This window comes from Myxocyprinus asiaticus, chromosome 28 (assembly GCF_019703515.2).
Source record: "Myxocyprinus asiaticus isolate MX2 ecotype Aquarium Trade chromosome 28, UBuf_Myxa_2, whole genome shotgun sequence".
Lineage (NCBI taxonomy): Eukaryota > Metazoa > Chordata > Actinopteri > Cypriniformes > Catostomidae > Myxocyprinus > Myxocyprinus asiaticus.
The window spans coordinates 39,099,065-39,125,104 of record NC_059371.1 but is presented as its reverse complement, the minus strand read 5'-3'; the positions used below and the strand labels follow the sequence as shown (position 1 = coordinate 39,125,104).

Below are 26,040 nucleotides of genomic sequence, written 5' to 3'. Positions count from 1 at the left end.
CTATTTTTTACCAATATGAATGAAACCTGAAAGTAGGTCAGTACGGTGGCGCCCCGGCCTGAATCGGGCCGGGGAGGAGTGTGATGAGGAGGAGGGTGTGGACAGTGAATCAGCTGATTAGTGGGAGAGCTGGAGATGCCAGTTCAAGAGAGAGAGAGATGCACGCGGCCGCGTTGTGTGTGTGTCCTTATGTTTTATGTTGGTTTAAGTTTATGTTTACCATTAAACTTTATGTTGGTTCCTGCCTCCTCCTTGCCCATTCATATACGATTACATATATATATATTAAATACACTAAGAACACAATATATAAGAAAAATATGTGTTTTCTTTATTGCATGTGTGTCAGGTTAAAAGGACAGTTCACACAAAATAAAAATTCTCTCATCCTCATTCACTCAACCTCATGCCATCCCAGATATGCATGACTTTCTTCTGTAGAATACAAACAAAGATTTTTAGAAGAATATCTCAGCACTGTAGGTCCTCACAATGTAAGTGAATGGTTGAAGTCCTTTTGTACTATAAATCTACACTTTCAATTTCACTTCCTCATTCTGGTGTGGAAGTGACTTTCACTTTCACATTCAGCCACCTTCTGGTTGGGGCTGGTCAAAGGTGGAGATTTATAGTAAAAAAATTTGCTTAAATATTGATCTGTTTCTCACCCACACCTATCATATCGCTTCTGAAGACATGGATTAAACAACTGGAGTCTGTGGATTACTTTTATGCTGCCTTTATGTGCTTTTGGGATCTTTTTAGTTCTGGTCACCATACACTTGCATTGTATGGACCAACAGAGCTGAGATATTGTTCTAAAAATCTTCATTTGTGTTCTGCAAAAAAAAGAAAGTCATGCACATCTGGGATGGCATGAGGGTGAGTAAATGATGAGAGAATTCTCATTTTCCACTATCAATTCAACTATCCCTTAAGTATCACGACTGAAGTACTGTATATAGTGTACAGGTGAAAATATATAGTGCACTTATGAGGTATAACTACGCAAACTTTCTTCTCAACACACTAAGAATAAATCATACTTTTGTATTCAGTAGTGAAGTACCATTATATGCAGTTTCAACATTAATATATTAGTATTAAATTTCAATACGATGCAACCAATGATCTGGTTGAAAGAGCTCTACCTCTGTTCAACGACTGAACAACAGTTACATTTTGTTAACCAAATAAACTGTAACATTACTCTCTGTTTTGAATGTAATGTTGCTGTCAAATCAAGGAAGCACATGACCAAATATTCAATATTGCGGGGGACCAAAGGTAAAATTGTACAAATCGATTATGGAAAAATCCATACTGATAATATACAGATAACCCCATCAGCTGTGAAGTTTTCTTGTTTCTGTTTCGTTAATATCTCTGGAGTCTATCCATTTGGCCTTTTGTTTAGTATGTGAATGAGAAAACGCAGTGCTGGCAGTGCAGTTGTATATGGGAGTGTTTCTCCTTTTGTTGAGACCTTTTGAACACCGTTTCTTGCTAAGCCCAGCGGCCAATGGAGGCAAAGTTTCGGCTCATGGAATACGTGTATTCCGCGTTCTGATGCTTCCCCCACGCGCCGAACGGGACAACGATGATGGTGCTGTTGTCCTCCGAGCCGTACTGCAGAGCCTGGACAACACAAACAACAAATCAACAAACAGTCTTGTCTCAGACTGATAATATAAGAATACAGCCCTCAATAAAGCACCTGCTCAGCGATGACGTTTGCTGCCTCAGTGGGGTCATGGCATTTGTTGATGACATCACAGATCTCTTGGTTGGTCATGATGAAGTTGATGCCGTCGGTTGTGAGAACCAGGAAAGAGTCGTGAGCGTGATGCAACTACGAGACCACAGAACATGAGAGAAAATAATGATCCCATTGAATTCTCGCATTAAGTTTGACATTTCATATGAATCAAGTGCTCATTAAACAATTGAAAATGAACGTTTTTATGAACTTCCTGGTGAATCTTCCAACATATTCCTGGTCTTACTGTACACGATTTATCAATGTTTATTATTTTCTTAAAATAAGTGTTTTCATAATTCATAAACTTGCTCCGCCTCTAAAACAACTTTCCTTATTGGCTGACATCACAAATTACTTACTTTTTTAACCACTCCTCTCCAACCACCTGTCATGTGACACTTTTTATCATTCAATCAATTCCTGATGAATAAAATACAGTCCTGTTCTACATTTTTTTTCTGGTTGAATATCCTGTTTCACTCAGAATACGTTGCATTATGAAAGTCAAATGGGTTATGCTGCATTTCATTTCGACTTTAAATTGTTTGATTCAGTACAAAAACACACAAATACTATCTCTTACTAAAATTCGAGTGGTCTCTGGCTCTGCGATTACTCCACTCTTCTTTAAATCGAAGTCTCCGATGCTGCGGGTCATCGCCAATCGCCCGTTAACGTTAGCTTCACCCAAACTATTCCAGGCCACAAACCCACCACTCTGACGGATTCTAGACTCACAAACATACAAAAATGCATACACATACATACATATTCCTTACTAAATAAGTGGTAATATCATGGAACTACATCCAAAAACATGTTTGCAAGCAACAGGAATCGTTCTGCTGGATATGTACTGCTACTTTTGAAATTTCCGAGACAGAAATAGTCTCACCACCCTACTAACTCTCGAGTGTACCTCAACAAACTCTTGTGTATTATGGGATGTACACTTCTCGTTCTATGGATATGAGCTGTCATTTGAGGACTTATCTGCTGTTATACTTAACATACTGTACGTGGAGAGCTGCGATATCACTAAACACATACCAGAACATGCCATTCCTGGACCACTTCTTGTGCTTGTCCTTCTCAAGTGTGCGGTCAATGTTGTGTGAGATTGTGTATATGTGTGTCATCTTAGGTTTTGAGGCCACTTTCAAAATGGTTTGGATGGATCTCTAAAAATTAAGTTGCTTTATTATTGTAGATTAAAAAAAATTTGTTTGTAGTGTCAGTACCATTCTGTAAAAGCTTGACAAATCTGCATGAGGTGCATTTGGGTGTGTTCAGAACATTTGATGGAATCAGTTTGGAATCACCAATGAAATGTTGAAAAAAGGGGGGGAAATACGTTAAGTTCAGGCCGATAATGAAACAAAATTTTCAAATGTTTTTTTTAATCCAGAGAAACAAAACGGGAAAAAAGTGTTCTTATGGGGGGTCTGAAGATTTGCGCATTTCAATTTTATAACAAAATTCCATCAAATTGAATTGTGTAATGTTTAAAATATTACTTTTTTTATTGTTTTATTTTATTAAAGATTACTTAATTCAAATTGATGGAATTTATTATGAAAAAATCAAAGGCGTAAATCTCAAAATAACTTTTTTTTAAATAAATCTAGAATTACTAAATAGTGTTTTCTTTACTGATACTTCCTCTAGGTTTCCCTTTTTTTTTTTTTTTTTTACCAATTCCATGACCTTTCCAGTGATTTGGGAATGCTGGATACGGATTTTTTTTTTAAATAATTCTGATTCATACTGATTCGCTAATGAATCATGCAGAATGATTTGTAAACTGTTTTGATGTATTTATTCACTCAAAAGAATGATTCGCTCACAAAACAGAAATAATGTTGGTTTGCTGGCAAATTTTACTCTACACAAGAGTCAAATGTAGCTGATGAAATATTATTAGATTGAGGAAAGCTAGAAAAGGTATATTAAAGGAAAGTTCCGGGTTCAATACAAGTTAAGCTCAATCGACAGCATTTGTGGCATAATGTTGATTACATAAAAAGTTATTTCGGGGGCCTGGGTAGCTCAGCGAGTATTGACGCTGACTACCACCCCTGGAGTCGTGAGTTCGAATGCAGGGTGTGCTGAGTGACTCCAGCCAGGTCTCCTAAGCAACCAAATTGGCCTGGTTGCTAGGGAGGGTAGAGTCACATGGGGTAACCTCCTCGTGGTCATGATTAGTGGTTCTCGCTCTCAATGGGGCGTGTGGTAAGTTGTGTGTGGACCGCAGAGAGTAGCATGAGCCTCCACATGCTGTGAGTCTCTGCGGTGTCATGCACAGCGAGCCACGTGATAAGATGCACGGATTGACATCTCAAAAGCGGAAGCAACTGAGACTTGTCCTCCACCACCCAGATTGAGGTGAGTAACCGCGCCACCACGAGGACCTACTAAGTAGTTGGAATTTGGCGTTCCAAATTGGGAGAAAAGGGGATAAAAAAATAAAATAAAATAAAAAGTTATTTCGACTTGTTCCTCCTTTAAAAAAAAGCATAAAATAATGAAATCACTTACTAACCTTTTCTGAGTAGTTATAGCCAATTTTACAACTTCGTTATCATGATGATGAAATGTCAACAAACCCTAAAATGACTGTAAAAATTACAATTTAAAGAATTTTACAGCTCAAATAAGATTTAACAGAAGAATAACATTGTAAGTGCCTCACTGTAACCTCGATTTTTGCTTTTTTTAAAGAAAAGGAGGGACGAGTTGTTATAAAGTTTTGTGGTAATCAACATTATGCCACAAATGCTGTCGATTGAGCTTAACTTGTATTGAACCTGGAACATTCCTTTAACTTTTACATTTCTTTGACTTGTCCATGATTTTTAAGATTTTATTCATTTTCATGACTTTTTTAGGCCTTTTCCCAGGTTTTCCATGAAAAAGAAATGGGTGCACAACATCTGTCTTTACCTCTGTTTCTCGTCTTTTCGTTCTGGCGTGTGGTCATCTGTGAGTTTGCGAGCTTTGCCCTTTCTGCACAACAGTGCCCGACTGTCACCAACACTGCCGACAACCAACTCTATCCCGTCTCTTAGCAACGCAACCGTCGCAGTGGTACCCACCATCATGAGAGAGGCTGGAGAGTGAACAACACATACACACTTTACTGATAGTTTACAAAATGAATTATCAAAGCGTTGTTTAATTTGTATGCTGCTTTTCATACCGTTGCCGTACATCTGAAGCTCTTTGGCCAAAGCAGCATCCACCTTCAGAAATGCTTTAGACAAAACCACCTCTAAATCTGTTTCCACCTCCAAACAATCTCTACAAAACACACACACCTTGAGCAATTGAACATACAACACACACAGACAATACGATGCATTACACGATGCATTATTCATATACCATGTTAATACCATGGTATATGAATATGGTAATTATTCAGTATCATGGTATTTAAGGGGGTTTCTTCAACTTCGAGCAGTAGTTCATTTTTCTTTAACGCAATTAACGCAGTTCCTAATTTGACATTAGATTCTGACATTTTATTCAGCTCTGGTTGAAATAGGGCAGAACCTTTGTGATGTGTCATTACAATGACGTACACACCACAAACACATGCAACAGTGATTCTGAGCAAATGATGGAGAAAAACCTCTTTACAGTATTTTCTTTATTTTATTTTTTGTACAAAACAAACCCAAACAGGACCTGTGAAAATCTGCATTCACTTGACTCACTGAAGTGAACCATTAGCATTTCCCCGGCGCCATGTTGCGCTTCCATCTCATTGGACAACTTGGATAAAGTATCATTTACGAGCACAATGCCAGCACTAAAAGCAAAACAAGACATTCTCAGCAAGCGCTTTTCATGTGGGGTTCAAAACGGCATGAATCATGTCAATGTGAATTCACGATTACTGTAGCAAAGTGGACAGCCATGATTAATATTGAGGAGGATGAGAGTTTAAAATATTTAATGCCCATTGCAATTAATTTTTCAACAACCTATGAGGACTAGTTCTTTTATTTAGTCAACCTCCCACTTAGACTTTGGTAAACGTTTAATGAAATTTGAACTGGTGCAATTTAAGTGCATGTCAATCTTTATACTGTGGGAACTTCGATTGGAAAATGTTAAAGGAATATTCCAGGTCCAATACAAGTTAAGCTCAATCGACAGCAGTTGTGGCATAATGTTGATTACCACAAAAATTAATTATTTTTTTTAAGAAAAAGAGAGATGTCAATTTATTTTTGTGGTAATCAATATTATGCCACAAATGCTGTGGATTGAGCTTAACTTTTATATTCCTTTAAAGCATTTTTGTTACAAATTGTTTTCTTTTCTTTCTTCAGAAGGAACAAAATGTATTTTTACAAGTACACTGGCGGCCAAACGTTTGGAATAATGTACAGATTTTGCTGTTTTGGAAGGAAATTGGTACTGATGTAAAAAACAGCACCATCACTATTTGAAAAAAGTACTTTTTGATCAAGTCTAGACAGGCCCCATTTCCAGCAGCCATCACTCCAACACCTTATCCTTGAGTAATCATACTAAATTGATCATTTGGCACTAGAAAATCACTTGCCATTATATCAAACACAGTTTTGGTTCCTTAAATGAAGCTTAACATTGTCTTTGTGTTTGTTTTTGAGATGCCAAAGTATGCAATAGACTGGCATGTCTTAAGGTCAATATTAGAAATATTCTTTCTCTAGAAACGTCATTGTTTTGAGGAATGAAGGCTATACAATGCTTGAAATTGCCCCCAAAAAACTGAAGATTTCATACAAAGGTGTACACTACAGTCTTCAAAGACAAAGAACAACTGGCTCTAACAAGGACAGAAAGAGATGTGGAAGGCCAGATGTACAACTAAACAAGAGGATAAGTACATCAGAGTCTCTAGTTTGAGAAATAGATGCCTCACATGTCCTCAGCTGACAGCTTCATTGAATTCTACCCGCTCAACACCAGTTTCATGTACAACAGTAAAGAGAAGACTCAGGGGTGCAGGCCTTATGGGAAGAATTGCAAAGAAAAAGCCACTTTTGAAACAGAAAAACAAAAAGAAAAGGTTAGAGTGGGCAAAGAAACACAGACATTGGACAACAGATAATTGGAAAAGAGTGTTATGGATCTTAACCCCATTGAGCTTTTGTGGGATCAGCTAGACTGTAAGGTGTGTGAGAAGTGCCCGACAAGACAACCACATCTATGGCAAGTGCTACAGGAAGTGTGGGGTGAAATGTCACCTGAGTATCTGGACAAACTGACAGCTAGAATGCCAAGGATCTGCAAAGCTGTCATTACTGCACGTGGAGGATTTTTTGATGAGAACACTTTTAACTATTTTAAGTAATTTTTCACGTTATTAATGTTCTGACTATACATTGTGATCAGTTGAATACCACTTTGGTGAATAAAAGTACCAATTTCTTTCCATAAGAGCAAAGTCTGTATATTATTCCAAACTTTTGGCCACCAGTGTATATGTGTATATATATATAGTGAAATTCAAGCACTTTCAAAATCAATATTCTGTTCACAAGTGATGTTTGCCTTCAGTTTTCTTTGTTTTCTTCAAACATCACTTGTCTCATATTTCATCTCAAGCATGCTCTTCACTGACATTTGTGTCAACTTGGTTAACAAGTACACTAACTTAAAAAAAAAAAAAAACTTTATAAGGGGCAAAACTCTGGTAGAAATGATGCCACAACTGTACACTGAAAACCCTAATAAGTTAACTTTACTCAACTGATTGAGTGAACTTGTTCCCTCAATTGAATTGAGTAATGGCATCTACAAAACTTGAGTAATTAAGTTCACTTAACTTGGTGTTCATATAGAATTAACTTTATTTAAGTTAAGGTAACTAAATGAAAACTTATCTAATTTTTGCTATTTATACGTTGTTGTTTGTACTTAATAATTTTAATTGAATGGACTTAAATCTAGATCAAACAATAACACAACTCAAATAAAGAAGATTATGAATTAAACTTAATTCTCCACTGAAATGCATATATGAACTGTATACCTGTACTTCAGTTGCACATGCACAAGTTGAACTAAGAAAGTATTAACAGGACACAGATCACCCTAATGCAGGTGACATGACACGAAACAACTATATGGAACAAAACAGCATAAATTATCCTACAAAAGAGTTTAAACATCTATGCATTCTTAAAAACAACTAATTAAATGTCCCAATATGTTCTCTTTCATCAAGGAAACATAATTAAATAATTCAAGTGCAAGGAATTATGGGTATTCCCCATATAGCCTCAATCTTGTACTCAATCGTTTGAGTTAACAACACTTAAAATCTTAAGTCTACTGTCTTTTAAGATAAATAAGTTCAAGGAGCATAGATATTTGAGTTATGTGCCCAAAACTTGACATTTAAAGTAATGTTTAATTAAGACAACTTGATTTTTACAGTATACTGACAACATTAGGGTTTACAGTGTGGGACATCATTTTTGGGTTGTCTTTTTTTTTTAAATGATAGAAATCATTTTCACAGTTCACACACACACAACAAAAGCCTGAAATGGTTTCTGTTTATTTCACTCTTTGTTTAGATGATCATAGTTTTAAACATGTAATAATTTGTATTTTTATAATGGATTTTCATAGTTTAATATTGAATCTGGTCCGGTACAAAGCTGAAACAGTAAAATCCATACATAAAGGCAATTTAAAAATACCAAAAATAAATTATGAAGGCCTGGTGAAAAGCTTCCTATTCAGTTTTAATAAGACCTTTACATAACAAAAAAAGTTGAAATCTGTTCGTTTTTTGAATGAAAATCAAACCCTGGTACATTAAATGGCCCGAATTCAAAGAAACACCCATATATCAAAGCGTCATGGTATTTTCATTTGATGTCATCCCTTTACTATGGCACCACACAATACTTTGGAGTGTGTGTGTGTGTGTGTACCTGATGTGTTGCTCCATGTACGTTTGGCAGTAATCGGCAGCTTGTGGTCCTCCGTGCCCGTCAAAAAGAGCGAAGTACAGTACGTTGTGCGTGAGCTTGCTCACTTGGAAACGGTCCTCGTTGTCACGGCGACGACCTATGTGGGATGCGCAGCCCACCCTGGACAGGCTGACGTGCGGGATGGGAGTTCCGTAGCGGATACTGGGCGGCAGTAGGATGGGCTCCTCTATCCGGTTATCCCAAATCCCGAAGGAATCCCACGTCGCTGGACAGCCGCTTCCGTCCATGTCCAAACGCGAGCTGTTCCACCTGACCCCGGCCACGGCCGGCACCCGCGTGCGCACACACCTGCCCGGGCACAAACTCGCACTCCGACCCACCAAGGACAGACTGCATCGGAGCAGACGGGAAAACGACACGCCAGAGACGGACATCGAGAGAAAGAGCAGTAGAGATTGGCTTCTTTTTCTCAGCACACTTCAGATGGGACTCCTGTGAACAAATATAAAGGTTTGTCTCAACCCCGTCACACCAGCCATTTTCAGCCCATACAAATTTTGGTTCCACCAATTTGTTACATTATAATCCAGAAGTGACATCATTCAGCTGTCGTCAACAGCATGGTGCAGAAACAGGTCATTTTTATTCATATTTTGAAGTTTGACAAAAATAATGAGAACACGGACACACAATTTGCCTATTTGTAGCTTCATCACATAAAAATGAGAAAACTGTCGTAAATGTCATATTTGCAGTCCTTAAATTGGTATGAGGGACACATAAGCAGTAGACGTTTATTTTATAGCCAGTATTGTCTAGAATCATTTACAAATTACTTCCATTATGTCCGTGACGGGGCTGAGAACAAAAGAAGTCCAGCTTAATAAAAGGGCTTTGATGCCTAAGGGTGGGAAATGATGATTTGTTGGAGGCTTAATACGGGCCTAATGTTGTGAAGTATTCAGACAATTAATCAAATGTAGATGGAAGAAAAATTCAAGTGAAATATAACCGAATCCCAAGAAGGTCCCATATTCATGTTATTATTGTGTGTGTCTTTCCCTGAACACCCCTAGTGACCTTTTTAGGTCATGTTCACATGCACCCGATGTGTCACCGCTGACCTTTGCAAGCGGGGTGTTTTACAGTATGTCAACATAAACACGGAAATACAAAACCATCAGGATGACATCACAGGACCATGTGACACTGACTGTGACATTGATCATTATGACAAGTGCATGATATTATTCTGCAATAACAGTGAATGTTTCATCGTACACATGGATCGTGATCTCTTTTAGTTGATTTAAATTACATACAAATGTCTTATAAACTTTAATAAACATGTTTAGTGTCATTTTAATAAAAATGTAGCTCAAAATATTATTAATAAAATAAATGTAAAAAACTACTGCTAGGCATATTAATAAAACAACAACAATTATTTTTACTGTTATTACATTTAAACGTATTTTAAAGGAATATTGCGGTTTCAATGCAAGTTGAGCTCAATCGACAGCATTTGTGGCATAATGTTGATTACCATAAAAATGAATTTCGACCTGTCCCTCCTTTTCTTTAAAAAAAAGCAAAAATGGAGGTTACAGTGAGGCACTTACAATGGAAGTCAATGGGGGCCAATTTTTGGAGGGTTTAAAGGCAAACAATTTAAGCGCTTAATTTTATAAAAGCACTTGCATTAATTCTTCTGTTAAAACGTGCATAAAATTTAAGCAGTGAAGTTGCATAAATCGTTGTTTTTATGATCTTTTTAGGGTCATGTTCACGTGGTTACATCGTCATGGCAACGAATTTGCATAACTTTACACAGAAATAGTTAGCATGTGATTTCATCACACTAAAGTACGTTTTACACGCATATTGTTGACATCTTATGGCCATACTTTTGAAACAGTGAGTATTTTAATGTTTACTGATTGGCCCCCATTCACTTCCATTGAAAGCGCAGATTTTACCCAGATTTTTGCTTTTTTCAAAGAAAAGGAGGGGCAAGTCGCAATTAATTTTTGTGGTAATCAACATTATGCCACAAAAGCTGTCGATTGAGTTTAACTTGTATTAAACCCGGAATATTTCTTTAAATTATGTATTCATCAACTGTATTTATAATAACAATGTCAGATTGGCCACCTAATAGCCAAAACCATGGTAGTATTAGTAAGTTTTGTAAAATAATAACATGATGCTGCCTGTTTACTATTAATATAATTTCAGACCGGGTTAAATGTGCAGTATCACTTCATCTGGTGCAAAAATAAATAAATAAATAAATAAAAGCGTCGAATGGCATACTGATTTTAAAGCTAAAATGTAATGAAAGCAGCAGGATCAGCAACTTACCTGCAGCAAATATGCTTTGTCCTTTAGTTTTCCATTTAAAATGTGACAAAGTCAGTGTCCGTCCCACACAAAGTGCGCACAACTCTCTCCTCTCCAGCTGCAGTGACAGTAGTGTCACACACTATTGATCGGAGAGAGTTATTTACTAACAACTGTTTACTATGAGATATAATCAGTATTTCTCTAGGGGACGCTATGTGGCTCAGAAAATCGAATCCACCAAAGAGACGCAGAATCGACGGCGATAGGTCCATCCTGCGCAGCGCTGAGAAAAGTAACAGATACAACATGACCGCACCGCTTCCGCAGCAGTCTGGACAAGATTTTTCAACTGGTTAATGACGCTTAGAAAATGTATTAGCCGTTAAAATAAAATAAAAAAATAAGAGTTAAAATATGAGAAATAATATTAAGACTCATAGTATCTGACCAATATTCTCAGTTTCTGTACACTTCTATTTTATCTGCTTATTTATATTCTATAACACACACACACACACACACACACACACACACACACACACACACACACACACACACACAGAGGGTCATCTCACATTCCATAACAGAAAGCAGCCAATCACAGACCACCTCTGCCCTCCGCTCGTCCAATCAGATGAGGGGGTGTGTGAGGTTTGGGCTCAGGTGTCAATCATACACTTTATATTGTGAAATACCTTGTGTAGTTGGCTAATAGCATTCATCTATTGTAGTGCCATGATTATACAGTGAAAACCTCCTGTATGTGGCTGTATAAAGATTACACAATATCAAACAGGACTCTAAGAATCACACACACACACACACACACACACACACACACATATATAGAGAGAGAGAGAGAGAGAGAGAGAGAGAGAGAGAGAGAGTAATAAAGTATTTGTTTAGTATTAGTATTAGTATTAGTTATTGTTTATCTTATTTGATCCAATCTCAATCTTTTATGATTAGCTCCAAAATTTGATTAAATTTCCAATACGAATCCTGCACACATTTGTTGAGGATGTTTTGACGAGGTATACTTTGATTTCAACGTTAAAATGCAGAAAGATTCATGTGAAGGTTAGGGTTAGAGATGGGGGTAGGGTTAGAGGATAGAAAATATAATTAATGCAGTATAAAAACAATAGAAGTGAAATGGAAAGTCCCCACCTTGACTGAGAAACAAATGTGTGCCTCTCTCTCTCTCTCTCTGTCTCTCTCTCGCTACCTCACACAAGCAAACAGACGGATCACAGCATGTTTCCGCTGTAAACACAGCAGAGGTCCTGAATAAAAGATCAGCAAATGTTCAAAACACAGAGATTATAATACACTATAAATAACTGGGAGAAGAGAGTAACATATGAGAAAAATGATGAAAATAGAGGTATAAGAGAAACAATTATATGAGCCCCAAGAAATGTTTGGACACTTAAGACACACTTATAAATTTATAGAATCAGTGGGTACAGAATGTCACCCAAATATTTACCTTTTGTCAGGGGTGGACTGGGACAAAAAAATTGGCCCTTGACTTTCTGGCCCAGAGTGGCCCACCACACCCGGCCCGCAACAAACCACACCATAACACAAAGGCTCACTGATGTGCAGACTGATTTTTGATTACATTTTGGCTCAACATGATTCCTAAGATCATTTCATCACTGGATAAACCTCTTTCATTTGCACAGTTCCGGCCAGAAGTTTGGACATACCTGGCTGAATGCATGTTTCTCATGACGCGAAAGACCTTCATAATCTAAAGGCTTAGTTACATTGAGTTTCATTTTTATATATTAATTGAAAGTGAGCAAATTAACATAATTGAAACATTTAACCCTTGTGCGTCAATTTAAAAAAGTTATTCAGAGGTCCTTAGAGGTAAAAAATGTCTGCGTGAAAAAACTGCCATAATAATATTATATATTAATATTATTTTCCACTTTTAATTAGTTAATTTTTTTTAACCAACATCAGTCCTGATCATAACTGCCAAATATTCATTCATTTTCAGGATTTTAACCCTTTAAATGCCAGTTTGTTTACATATTGACAATGTTGTTTTTTACACACACACACACACACACACACACACACACACACACACACACATTTCTCAATATACACATACAAAACACACTCTGACATCCATACCAACACACCCACACAATTTTAGCTGCATCATTCAACTGGCCTGCAGTGCTCTATAATACAGCAAACAGAAAATAGGGAAAAAGCATGTATTTGCTCCATAGGCTAAACATGAGAAAAATGGCGCCATCTGGTGGAACATATTAAAAATGTACATTTTGAAGCCAGGGCTCTGGAATGAAAGCATAATATCATAGAATTCATGATTTTATGCTTTAATGGCACTGGGATCAAATATTGCAGTTTTAATGGGTTTCAATGAGGACATTTTTGTCCTGAAGGTCCTGAGTGTAACTATTGTGTGTACACAGTGTATTATAGATGTATTATAGGAACTGATGTTGGGGGTTGTGTTTAGGTTCCCCCTCCACAAATATCCCAATTTAACTCCTGCTTACAGCCTCAAATAAAAACAAATACAATGAGCCTTTTCCTGGCTTTATTTACACACCGTAACATACAATATTCAGCTGAAAAAACAATGTCAAAAACTTTTTTAAATACAGTTTGGTTAAGTGATCACCCCCCTGAGGTAATACTTGTTGGAACCACCTTTTGGAGACTTAAGTGGTTTTTAGGGCCACTGTACGTGTTTATGTGTGTGTTTGGGTTTCTCTGAGAGCGGCAGAAACAATATCATGCACACTACACCGCTGTGCCTGCAGTCAGTGAAATATATAAAGCAAGCCGATAACTCAATTTAGACCACACTCACTTTTTGCTTATTCACACAAGTCAATATCCAAGTCTCTCTTTTACACACACACACACACACACACACACACACATGTTGTTGCAGCTATCATTATGAGGACTCTCCATAGACATAATGATTTTTATACTGTATGAACTATAGATTATATCCCCTAACCCTAACCCTACCCCTAAACCTAACACTCACAGAAAACGTTCTGCATTTTTACATTTTCAAAAAAACATCATTTAGTATGTTTTTTAAGCGATTTAAATTATGCCATAAACCACATTTACATAATACCCATGTAATTACCAGTTTGTAACCTAAAAACGTCCTCGTAAACCACTTAAAGCTGCCCACACACACACAGAAAAGATAAAATATTCATCAGACATCTCTTAGAGCTCTCAGCTGCACTCTCACGAAAACACAAAGACCTCATTCCATCACGTCTTTGCGCCACAGAAGAAATATAAAATCATACAGCGTTAAGTATCCTCAGTTAAAAGAGATCTCATCAGAAAGCAAACACCACAGAGATCATAAAGAGGAGTTTAAACTTTTACATTTTCTTCATCTGTGGACCTTATCTACTGTATATATTCTGTTGGTGTGTATGTGTTTGCAAGAACTGAGGTTTTTACACCGATTGCAACATATTTCTAATATAATTGCGACACCACATTGTGTAGAACATCACAAACATTATTTTATTCCTTTATAGTGCTCTATACAGTGATTACCAACACAGTATAATTTATCTCCAAGAAATTTTGCCAACTCTCTAGCATTATTATTTTATTTTTATTTTTTTTAGAGACAAATAGCTCAGTAGTGCTTTTAAGCCATTAACATTATCACTGTTTACTTATTATATGTTTCTGTTTTAACTGTGAATAAATTTAGTAAATACAGGTGAGCACAATTCCAGCTATCACGCTACAGTCACAAACATGAACAGTGCTCTCATTCATTAACTGTGTGAGAATACTTCCCATGTTCCTACACGCATCACTACATACAGAAAGAGGACTGTTTTCAAACCAGTTCTCAACAAGACAGATTGAATCTACAAAGGGTTTAAAAATAATCAAAGAACCATTATAACGCTAAATATGGTAAGTCTTATTATACTGTAGCTTTGCCATTTAGTTCAAATCAGTTAATACTAGTGGGGGCCGATGCTTTTCAAGTGTGGGGTAGCACACGTAACTCAATGATAAAAAAATTTTTTTGTGTGTCTGCAAAGTTGCTTCCAAAATCAGATTCTTAAAATAGTAATTAAAGAGTGAAATTAACAAACGAAGACAATTGACCAAACTAAAAACCATTAATTAAAAATGGCAATTGGGCAAAATGTAGAATTATAAAAGCTAAAATAAATTTGTCAGAGATGTACATCATTGTTTATATTATTGGCTGTTGGTTGTAAAGTTCTGCCCATTTGAGAGCTCAACCAATCATCATAGAGAGAAGCCAAGCTTCCAGGCTGGACACAGATACATTGATTGAAAAAGTCCACTGTACAATAAACAATTGGAAGCAGATTCAATGCAAATAGCCTTTCTGAGGCTTTCATAGACACCCAGAGAAGCAGAGCATCAGGGCGGGACCCAAAATGACATGTTTAGAGCTTAGTATTGTATTGTATTGTACAATCAAATATTGTACAATCAACATAAATCTTTTGTGCAGTTGATTTGAACAATACATGTATCTGCCAAAGACACATCTCTTTAAGCTATGCTTTCCGTGTAGTCTTAATTGTCAATGGTTAATAATAAGAGAGTTTGCCTATACAAAAATGTAAAAATGTCATTGAACTTACAATAAAGTTACATAATAGTGAACACTTCACTTTCCTTTTAAAAACGTTAAAATCACTTTTTTTAATAATGTCTGACTCAGTCCAAAAGACATTTCAATTTCAATTCTCTGGAATTAGTACCAAAGTCCAGACTTGGTGACATAATGGCGCCTAGACTGGGTAGTAGTCTACCGCAAAGTCTGCATCAGTACAAGCGTTCATCGAGAGCACATTGTGGGCAAAAAAGGCCTCGTAAGCACCCTTCAGAATCATAAAATGACAAATTGGACACCCTTCAGTCTCTTGCACTTACTGTATTGGGCAAGCACAAATCCACGAGTCCACATCTAGTGCACCATTTGGGACAAGGATTTGTTTCCATCTTGTGGACCTTCTACTCACACAGTACATGTCTATTTATTCAGTCCAAACTAAAATATCATATTTGCAAATGTTTTTACATTTATGTTGACAAGACATAGTGTCATGTCACACATGGTCACTTGGCTATTCTTTGGGTTGTGGGTTCGAGCAGCACTTGCATCCAGCAAACACTGACCTGAAAACATTCCTCTTCTTCTTCCCTGTCTTGTTCTTCCCTGGCGAGTGCTCGGAGAGGCTGATGGACTTCCGGAGCGTACCGATACGTCGCTCGTGTTCGTGGATCTTGCACTGCAGGTGATTCTGGATAGCAAATCCCAGTGACTCCAGATCCAATGATGCTCCATAAACTTCCCATGTCATCCCCTGCTCATCCCAGACGATATTCTCAGGTACACCACTCTCCTCATTTTCTCTGTCCATCTCTGCTGGTTTACCAGAGTTGAGTGTCTTTGAGGAATCCTCAGAGTTCTTCTCCACTGCCTTGAGTGGGGCCATTGCGTCATGACTTGCACCATCAAATTCACTGAGTGTGACTTGGGTCGGAGATGAACCAACAGTCTGCGGTGATTGGCTACAAAGCTCAATCTCTATTTGACAGACATGTTGAAGAGGTTTGTGGCTATTGGGGGACTTGTAAGGAGGTGGGCCTAGAAATCTAGGCATGGCTTCCATTGGCAACCAATCAGAATCAGAGTTGCTATCAGCACTAAGCCCATTCTGTTGGCCTGCTTCAGGACTGAGGTCAAGCTCAACGTTTAACTGAACGCAGGGTTGAGGGATTGGACTCATGTGTGTGGATTTGCTGAAGACCTCCACAACTGCCTGGACCTCAGTGTCAACGTACACTAGGTGTAAATCCGTCTGAAGTGCCACATCCCGAGTTTCAGTTGCAACCAAATCTTCAACTGTCCTCGTCTTTGCATAATTCAGTTTCTCTGATGTTAGAATCGTATTCTTGTCTTTTTCTTTCATCGATGTTTCCTTCTGGAACTCATTCGCCATTTTGTCTATCTGAATCTCAGCTTGCTTCTTTTGGTCTACCACATCTTCCCTTTTTCTCTCTGCTGTCTTTCTCTCATTTTCTTTTTCCTCTCTTCCCTTCTCTTCCGAGAGTCTCTCTTGGGTCTTGACATATGCATCACTCTTCTGTTTTCTCTCTGTCAGCTGTTCAGTAGAGGCGTTTGTTGCTTGATGTGGTGACTGCTTCTTGTTTTCGAGATAGGAAGTTTGTTTGCACCTTGTCAAGCTCAGCATGGTGAGGTCACTTCTTACATCCTGAAGGACAATGTCTTTGATCTTTCCTTCTTTGCCTACTAGTTTCTCTCCCTCCCTCTCATTTCTGCTCTTTATCTTCTGCTCCTGTTGCCCCTGAGGACTCTCTGCCCTTTCTGCTTTTGTCCCAAGATGCGGTTTGCTCTCTGCTAGTCTGTCAATCATTCTATCTTTCAGAGAGGTAGATATGGGCCCCTCTTTTCCCATAACTCTCCTATTCTTCTCAGTTTTGTCTACTTTGAGATCTACAGAATGGGATGGTTTGGGGCTAGAGGTGACTCTAGGAATGTGAGAAAGAGAAGTTCGGTTGACAGTCTTGGATGAGTCTGTAGAGGATAATTGGAAAGCAGATGCTGTTTTGAAAAGAGTCTTGGGAGAATCTGTGGAGCTGGCAATGTGAGATGCTGAGGCTGTTTTCTGGATGTTTCTAGGGGATGTTTTGACTGAGATGGTTGCACCTGCTTGTACCTTCCTCTCATGGTTTGTATTTGGGGATTTTAACTTTGGACCACTGGGTCCAACAACTGGTCCAGTGTGGCTGGATAGATTTAAGACCTCCACTGCAGGTGTTGTTGATGAATGAGTCAAAGCTGGTTGTTTTGACGCTATTTTACTTGTAATGGTTGTGTTGGCTGTAACTGCAGTGCCCTGCTTGGTTGCAGCTGAATGCATGGTGGGTATTCTTGATGCAGCTGTGGCCACAGGGAGGTCTTCTGTGGTCACAATGGCAGTGAAAGGTAATTCTGTGTGTTTTTGTGTTTTTAAATGGGCTGCGGATTCCCTGGAGGTGCCTTTTTCCTCTGCCACAACCTGTTCTTTAACTTCTACTCCAATCCTATGATTTTCACCAAGTCTTGCCCTGGTCCCTGGAGAGATGTGTACCTTTCTGTGCTGACTTGAGGGCTGGGACTCAGATTCCCAGCATGCCTTGGGCTCATTGTTTCCAGGGCGATGAAGGTGTGTAGGACGGGATTCCATCTATCAGGTAACTGATGGTAGTTCGACCCAAAGTAATCCAATGAAATGATTTCCATTGACTTTCCCAGATGTCACAATAGGAAGTCTGGCTGATTTGGTGATATTACCATTCAGGGTGTGATGGAGCTGTCAGGAGAAAAGCAACAGATTCTGTTAAACCATTATGACAACTTAATGTAATTCAGCTGTTCTGGTTAATCTAACATTCAACATCAATCCAACATCAATTATTTTGCAAAATAACAATCACACCATAATTCAGCAAAGTATATTTTAGGTGTGCAAAACAATGCAAATCTCAAATCGTATTACCTATCAAATCAGTTTCTATAATCTATTTAGTTTATCTGATCTATATAATTTATTTTCTCTAAGTACCAGCTTACACAATCATGTACAGATCTTGCATCATTAGCAGGCACACACAAAACTGACACCTTTAAATAGCAGATAAATAGTTTGGGCATTTAATATATAATAAAAATAAACGAATCAAACTAATATAACAAACTGTAAATACAGATCTTTTTGAGTCAATATTTTTTCAGTGTGAAATAAAGATGTCTGGAGAGGATTGGTAAAAATACCTTACCAATAGGGTTCCAAACCATCCCATAAAAAGTATACTTCGGTTGTGCACATTGCAGAATGCGCACAGTATAAGCGACATATATTTTGTCATCAGCACAGTCTGGAAGGACTGTCCGTGTGCGGCCCATATTTTCTCAACATGCAGACAGTCCTCATCTTTTCGTATCATCGGCGCATGTGCCTGCCGTTGACTGTATTAAAAGTTTTACAAAAAATGCGTTGATCATGTTCGTTTGCCTTCATGGTCAAAAGAATATACTTTGAAAGGCTAAGGGCTCGGCCATGTGCGAGACAATCCAGAACGCGGAAAACCGAAGTATACCCAAACCTTAATATGGAATTGTCCCATATAATATGGAATCGACCCATTTAATAGGTAATCGTCCCATATAATGATGTAGTGTCCCATATAATAAGGAATGGTCACGTATTTTAGCATCATACTAAGAACGTTTTGGTATGTACGTATATTTAACGTTATCCCGTTTTGGAAGAGACTCAGCCAAATGACAGAGAGAAAAACTACAGAACTTTTAATACAATTGTATGATGCCGTTTTGGTGCCACGTAAAAAAAAAATAAAAATAAAAAAAAGATTTCGAGAATAAAGTCATAATATTTTGAGAATAAAGTCAAAATTACAAGATTAAAGTCGTAATTTTTTTAGAATAAAGTCAAAATTTTGAGAATAAAGTCATAGCATTACGAGATTAGTAATATTTCAAGAATAAAGTCAAAATGAGAATAAAGTCGGAATATTTTGAGAATGAAGTCAAAATGACCAGAAACGGCGCTTCATTATCACAACGATAGAACGCTGAGCCAGCAGTTTCATCAATGCAAGAAATGGATGTGGATGATTTAGTTAAATCATACTTTAGTTTAGGATTTAGCAACAAAGAAATCCTTTGTCATCTTTTGACACATCAGTACAAAGTTATTATTGGGATCCGGACACTGCAGCGGTTATGAATTACATTTATTCTGGAGAAAGAACCAGACAGACATTCGCGCAGTCCCGAGCGGCATGGGTGATGCTTGGGCTGGGTTTCCCAAAGCTCTAAATTGAACATTAGTAGCACTTAAATTGTACTTACTACAGCACGTTTCCCAAAATCATCATTATCTAAGTAGCTCGTAAAAATGCTTGTAAATTAACTAGAGCTATGAACCGCACTTAAACCCATTAAGTGCAACTGCACGTATTGTTCTCGCATCTTTCACAGTTTATCAGATACAAAGGGACATTTAATAAATTATATTAATATATTTTGATCATTTAAAAGCCATTGCACACGGTTTAAGAGGATAAAAAAAGTTGTGAAAAAATCGCATTGAAATCAATAGGCAGTCTCCGCAGTCTGTGCATGCGACGTGATGGGTGTAAATTAGGTCTAAAGATAGATCTAAATTTACATGAAACATAACACAGTACTGTATAACATTTATTGGGCTTCTTTGATGAGCATAATTGTAATGGCAACAGAAAGACATGTTCTTACTGAACAGATTTGCTTAGAAGAAATATGTGAGTAATGTGACTCTGCAGTTTAAAACTTAAATAGGCCAAAATAAATAATTTAAATATGGTTAACAAAGAAGATTAGGGTGAGAGTGTGCAATGAGCGATTCACTCTCTCTCTCTTCCTCCTCCTCTTCATCCCTCCAATGGATGATTAAATAGTACTAGTCTGTTTACATGGCAGACACAAACTGCAAGCTGCATAATGGCAGTCAGGCTACAAATGCACAGTAGGGCTGGGCGATATGAAATAAATATATTCATGATATTTTTTGAAAAAATAACATTTATGTTTTGAAACACAAAAAACTTAAACCAAAGATATTTCTAAATTCAAATTACATTTCAAATGAAACAAAAATGCTATAAGAATAATGAAGTGGTCAAAACAATCCAATATAAGCACCCTTCCTTTTGCCATCAAGCAAGAATCCATCTCCAGTCTGTGGAAAATTAATAATACAAATTAAGATCTGAAGACAATTATAAATGTAAACATAATAATGATAAGGATAATTGAAATAAAAATACATTTTAGGTTCAAGATTAACTTGTTTAGGTTGTATATACATCTGCTATATAAAGTGAACCTGCCGCTTTACGTGTTTACGTGATACTTAAATGCTTTTGGGAAACCCAGCCCAAGCATCACCCATGCCGCTCGGGACTGCGCGAATGTCTGTCTGGTTCTTTCTCCAGAATAAATGTAATTCATAACCGCTGCAGTGTCTGGATCCCAATAATAACTTTGTACTGATGTGCCAAAAGATGACAAAGGATTTCTTTGTTGCTAAATCCTAAACTAAAGTATGATTTAACTAAATCATCCACATCCATTTCTTGCATTGATGAAACTGCTGGCTAAGCGTTCTATCGTTGTGATAATGAAGCGCCGTTTCTGGTCATTTTGACTTCATTCTCAAAATATTCAGACTTTAGTCTCGTAATGCTATGACTTTATACTCTTAATTTTTACTTTATTCTCAAAATAATACGACTATAATCTCGTAATGCTATGACTTTATATTCGAAATTTTTACTTTATTCTCAAAATATTCCGACTTTAATCTCATAATGCTATGAATTTATTCTCAAATTTTTTACTTTATTCTTAAAATATTCAGACTTTAATCTCATAATGCTACGACTTTATTCTCGTAATTTTTACTTTATTCTCAAAATATTCCGACTTTAATCTCGTAATGCTACGACTTTATTCTCGTAATTTTTACTTTATTCTCAAAATATTCCGACTTTAATCTCATAATGCTATGACTTTATACTCGTCATTTTTACTTTATTCTCAAAATATTCCGACTTTAATTTCGTAATGCTACGACTTTATTCTCGAAATTTTGACTTTATTCTCAAACTATTACGACTTTAATCTTGTAATTTTGACTTTATTTTCAATATTTTAGTATTTTTTATTTGTATAATTAAAAAAAAAAAAAATGTATGTGGCACTAAAACGCCGTCATAGAATTGTACAGTACAGCACAGGTTTAGTTAAAACATTAGACATGATTTTCTTGTATCTCCCTTGTGATAAACAATATTTACTGCCAAACAACGACACCGTATTTCAAGGAGAAATACCCTAATTTCACAAATTCTCTCCCATAAAAACCCATTGTAATATATGGTAAGTCCATTAATTGGCTGATAAACAAAATAATGCACAAACATTTTTGAATCAGTTTCAATACTCTGGATTCATTTAATTTTAATTCGATGATATCGTGTTCTAAAAACAATTTTAACGTAATGGGTAAACTATTTAAAAGGCGGGAAACCACCCTTTACTCAGAGTGGCGCCATTTTTTTTTTTTTTTTATTGGATTGAAAACAAGACTGCAAGGGATACTCTCTTGCAGTCTCTTCAATGGCATTCACTGTATAAATGTCCTAGATCACATCTAATTTGCACAACTCTTGATTTTTGGAGTTTTGGTCTTTTATTTTTTTATTATATTTTATTAACTGTTCATCTCATTAAAGAAACGATAAGTCTATCCCACACCTCGTTTTCACTCCCTTCAATAATGAAATATGGCGCAACTCTAAATAAGGTTTCACACAGGTGCACGTTTGTGTGTATTGATGTGACGCCCTGCGCGTCTCCTCTGGGGTGTAAATATGATGCTATTAGTGACGCCCATGAGTAGACAGTGGAGTCTAACAGATTAGATATATAACTAAACACTATCACTTTATTTATCCGTTATGGATGAACTACACAAATACCCTATTAAACCCGGCATTATCTGTTCTTGCATAAATACAAAACAAACACAATCATACTCACTATTTAATATGCAGAAAATCGATGTATGCATTCCTAAAACGTCCCAGGGTGTCCACGCGCGTAGTGTTGCGAATGAAGCTCTATATGGGTATCTCGATCTTCGGATGTAGGTTTTGAAACTGTGAGGTGTTCTCCCCTCTGGTACGTGAATAAATGACGATGCTGCATTCTGCATCCGATACGCATTTCAGCAGCAGGAGAACCGGACCTATGACGCACGGAATATAGGTCACCTATTGATTCCCCTAACAGTAAATTGTGTTTTCTGTCCCATCTGATGAGTGGGGAAAAAACGAAACAGATAACTGTTTCTGACATTTAAACATGAAATGCACCTGCATTATAGCATATACAGCATATATATACATATATATATATATATATATATATATATATATATATATATATATATATATATATATATATATATATATATGTGTGTGTGTGTGTGTGTGTGTGTGTGTGTGTGTATGTATATAACAATAAAATAAAATGAAATGAATGTTGTGAAAAACATATATGATAACAGATATCCTGAAGTTTTATGAACTAGTCATTTAAACACTTTTGACTGACATTAAAGATCTAATAATAATATAAAAGGAGCTCTAGTAATACTAATATAATAGGGTACAATGTGGCTAAAGGCACCCCTTAAGGAAATGTTGCTTTTTTCTGGTCACAAAATCTTTTTTTATTATTATTTTATTTTTTTATTATTATTGAACATTGATAGAGCAACATAATTTGTGTGTAAATAAATAATAATGGAAGGCTGTTTCAATTAAAATTCAGTTTTTTAAAAAAGGTGGTGAGGGAGCCTTTTTACCCCACACTTAGGGGTAAAAGACCCCTAGGGGGGTTTAAAGTGATATCGTGGAGATAACGGGGACACCATTACAATTTTGAGACACCAAGATGCTTTTTTGAGTAACAAATTAAGATGATGCTTACTCAAAATATCTACTTCAGAAAAAGTTGACCATTTCCTGTTAATTTCAAACACGTTTGGCATTTTATTACATCTCAAGTATTTTATAAACAAATTGATCTCTGTTATGATTATGAGTCAATGTGAGCCCACTTTGAACATTTTTCACAACAAATCTATTCGCCCCACTTAAAAAAAAAAAAAAAAGAAGAAAACAATTTGTTTAATGGGCATTTAGCCCCTGCAACAGGGGGGCTTTTTACCCCAGATACCATCCTTTCACTTACCATCCTTTTCACTTATTATAAATAAGTATTTTGTCTCAAAATAAATGTATTAATTTCAGGGATTTTCATTAGCCAGATAAATGCTATTTGCTATTTAGTGTTTTGGGAGAAAATAAAACCAATGGAGCCTTTTACCCCACAGAACTTTAGCACCGTAGTACCCTATCAAAATGTAAAAAATAAATGTCTATTTATTGAATATTGATGGAACAATATAATTTGTGTGAAAAGAAATAATAACGGTAGGTTGTTTGGATTTTATACACACACGCAAAAAGTGGCCCAAGCAGGTTATAGTGATATAGAGTACAGTAGATATAATGTCAAAAGTTATAGGGCAAAATTAGTCACCTAATGGAAATACTTTAGAGACAGCAAGACACTTTATTAAAAAAAAATTAAGAGAATGCTCAAAATAACCACTTCAGAAAAGGGTGCACGATTTCCTGTCAATTTCAGTCATATTTGTCTTTTCATAACATCTCAAGTGTTCTAAAAACAAATGATACTGTGATCGGATCGGTCAATGTGAGCTCACTTTGAACATTCTTCATAATAAATCTATCCGGCCCACTTCAGAAAAATTTGTATTATGGGGGGCCTCTAGCCCTTCTAACAAGTGGGCTTTACCTCCCAAATACTATTCTCTCACTCGTTTTATATATATATATATAATAACTTTATAAATCACGTTGAACAAAACTGAAAGTTTTCTCAAAATAAATGTGATTATTTCAGGGATTTTAATTAACTGCATACATTTGCAACATTTTAATGTTTTTAAATGGTAGATCAAACTTGAGACATTGCACGTGATGACCTCAAGGATCAGGGAAACTGTTGCAGTGCATAGTGACAAACAGTTGTTTAGGAAAGTGCTGTAGTAGTTTTGTGTTGCTATTTAGTGGTTTGAGAGAAAATAAAATGTCTTTTACCCTGGGGGACCTATAGCCCATTTCTATCCTAATAATAATAATAATAGTAATAATAACAATAAAACAAAATGTTGCTTTTTCAAAAATGAATGCTTGTAGGTCTGATTCTATACATCACTTTACAAATAACTCAAATATTGCCATTAGACAAAGTAGCAACCAATCCTTCATTTGATTCTGCAGCTTGACAATGTATTCAGATCTCATTAAATCTACTGTATTTGTCAAATCAAAGTTGTTGATAGTACAATGGCTTGGGTTTGGTTGCCTAGTAACCACTACTGACTGTCACAAGCACCTGAGCTAAGGGCAAACTAAGTGAGATGGATTACTCTCTTACTAGGAGAGACAACTCTAGCACCTGGGGGCCAACATCAGGTCCAGTGAGAGTTTCTATATTTCATCAGATGAATTTCTGTCTGTCATAAAGCATACACTCAACAACAAAAAAAGAACTCTTTGGCGGAACTTGATTCAATCATGGTTCCATGTGTTTGACATGAGTTTTCCTAACTTAAAATTACTATGTAATCTTTACTCAAATACTTCATGTAGAGGGAACCTAATTGAAATGGGTAAACCCAACAACAACAACAAAAAAAGTAAAAGCAACTCAATTTAATCTCTTTTATTTCTTCATGTACTAGCTAGTGACAGTGAAAGTTAGCATGCTAAATACCTGTCGGTGTCAAACACTACAGAGTGAAGCTTGTTGACTATGCTGCGGTTAGCAATCTATGGTTAACACAGCAGCCGCTTAATGAAGAAATCTATAATCATCATGTACCTCATGTACTAAGCTCCATTCATCACTATAATGGTAACCCCCAAAACTTAAAGGAATGTACCGGGTTCAATGCAAGTTGAGCTCAATCGACAGCATTTGTGGCTTAATGTTGATTACCACAAAAATTAATTTCGACTCGTCCCTCCTTTTCTTTAAAAAAAAAAAAATCAAAAATCAAGGAACAGTGAGGCACTTACAATGGAAGTGAATGGGGGCCAATTTTTGAACATTTAAATACTCAGTTTCAATAGTACAGCGACACGACATTAAGGATATGCGTGTAAACGTGATTTTAGTGTGGTAAAATCACTTACAAATCTTTACTGTGCAAAGTTATT

The 26,040-nt window shown here is 36.6% G+C and overlaps 2 protein-coding genes across 2 annotated transcripts; both read right to left on the bottom strand.

Moving 5' to 3' along the window:
- Positions 1 to 310: 310 nt before the first annotated feature.
- On the bottom strand, positions 311 to 11,238 carry ppm1ka (protein phosphatase, Mg2+/Mn2+ dependent 1Ka). Its single transcript, XM_051659635.1, has 7 exons — positions 11,071 to 11,238; positions 8,707 to 9,198; positions 4,962 to 5,062; positions 4,706 to 4,871; positions 2,346 to 2,490; positions 1,718 to 1,852; positions 311 to 1,638 (listed from the first exon to the last, which is right to left on the bottom strand). The coding sequence occupies exons 2-7, from the start codon at positions 9,138 to 9,140 to the stop codon at positions 1,507 to 1,509; spliced, it is 1,113 nt and encodes a 370-aa protein (XP_051515595.1). The 5' UTR covers positions 9,141 to 9,198; positions 11,071 to 11,238; the 3' UTR covers positions 311 to 1,506.
- Positions 11,239 to 13,634: 2,396 nt separating this feature from the next.
- Positions 13,635 to 22,910, bottom strand: gprin3a (GPRIN family member 3a). Its single transcript, XM_051659564.1, has 2 exons — positions 22,763 to 22,910; positions 13,635 to 18,467 (listed from the first exon to the last, which is right to left on the bottom strand). Exon 2 carries the CDS (start codon positions 18,339 to 18,341, stop codon positions 16,215 to 16,217), a length of 2,127 nt encoding a protein of 708 aa, XP_051515524.1. The 5' UTR covers positions 18,342 to 18,467; positions 22,763 to 22,910; the 3' UTR covers positions 13,635 to 16,214.
- Between the last annotated feature and the right edge of the window lie 3,130 nt (positions 22,911 to 26,040).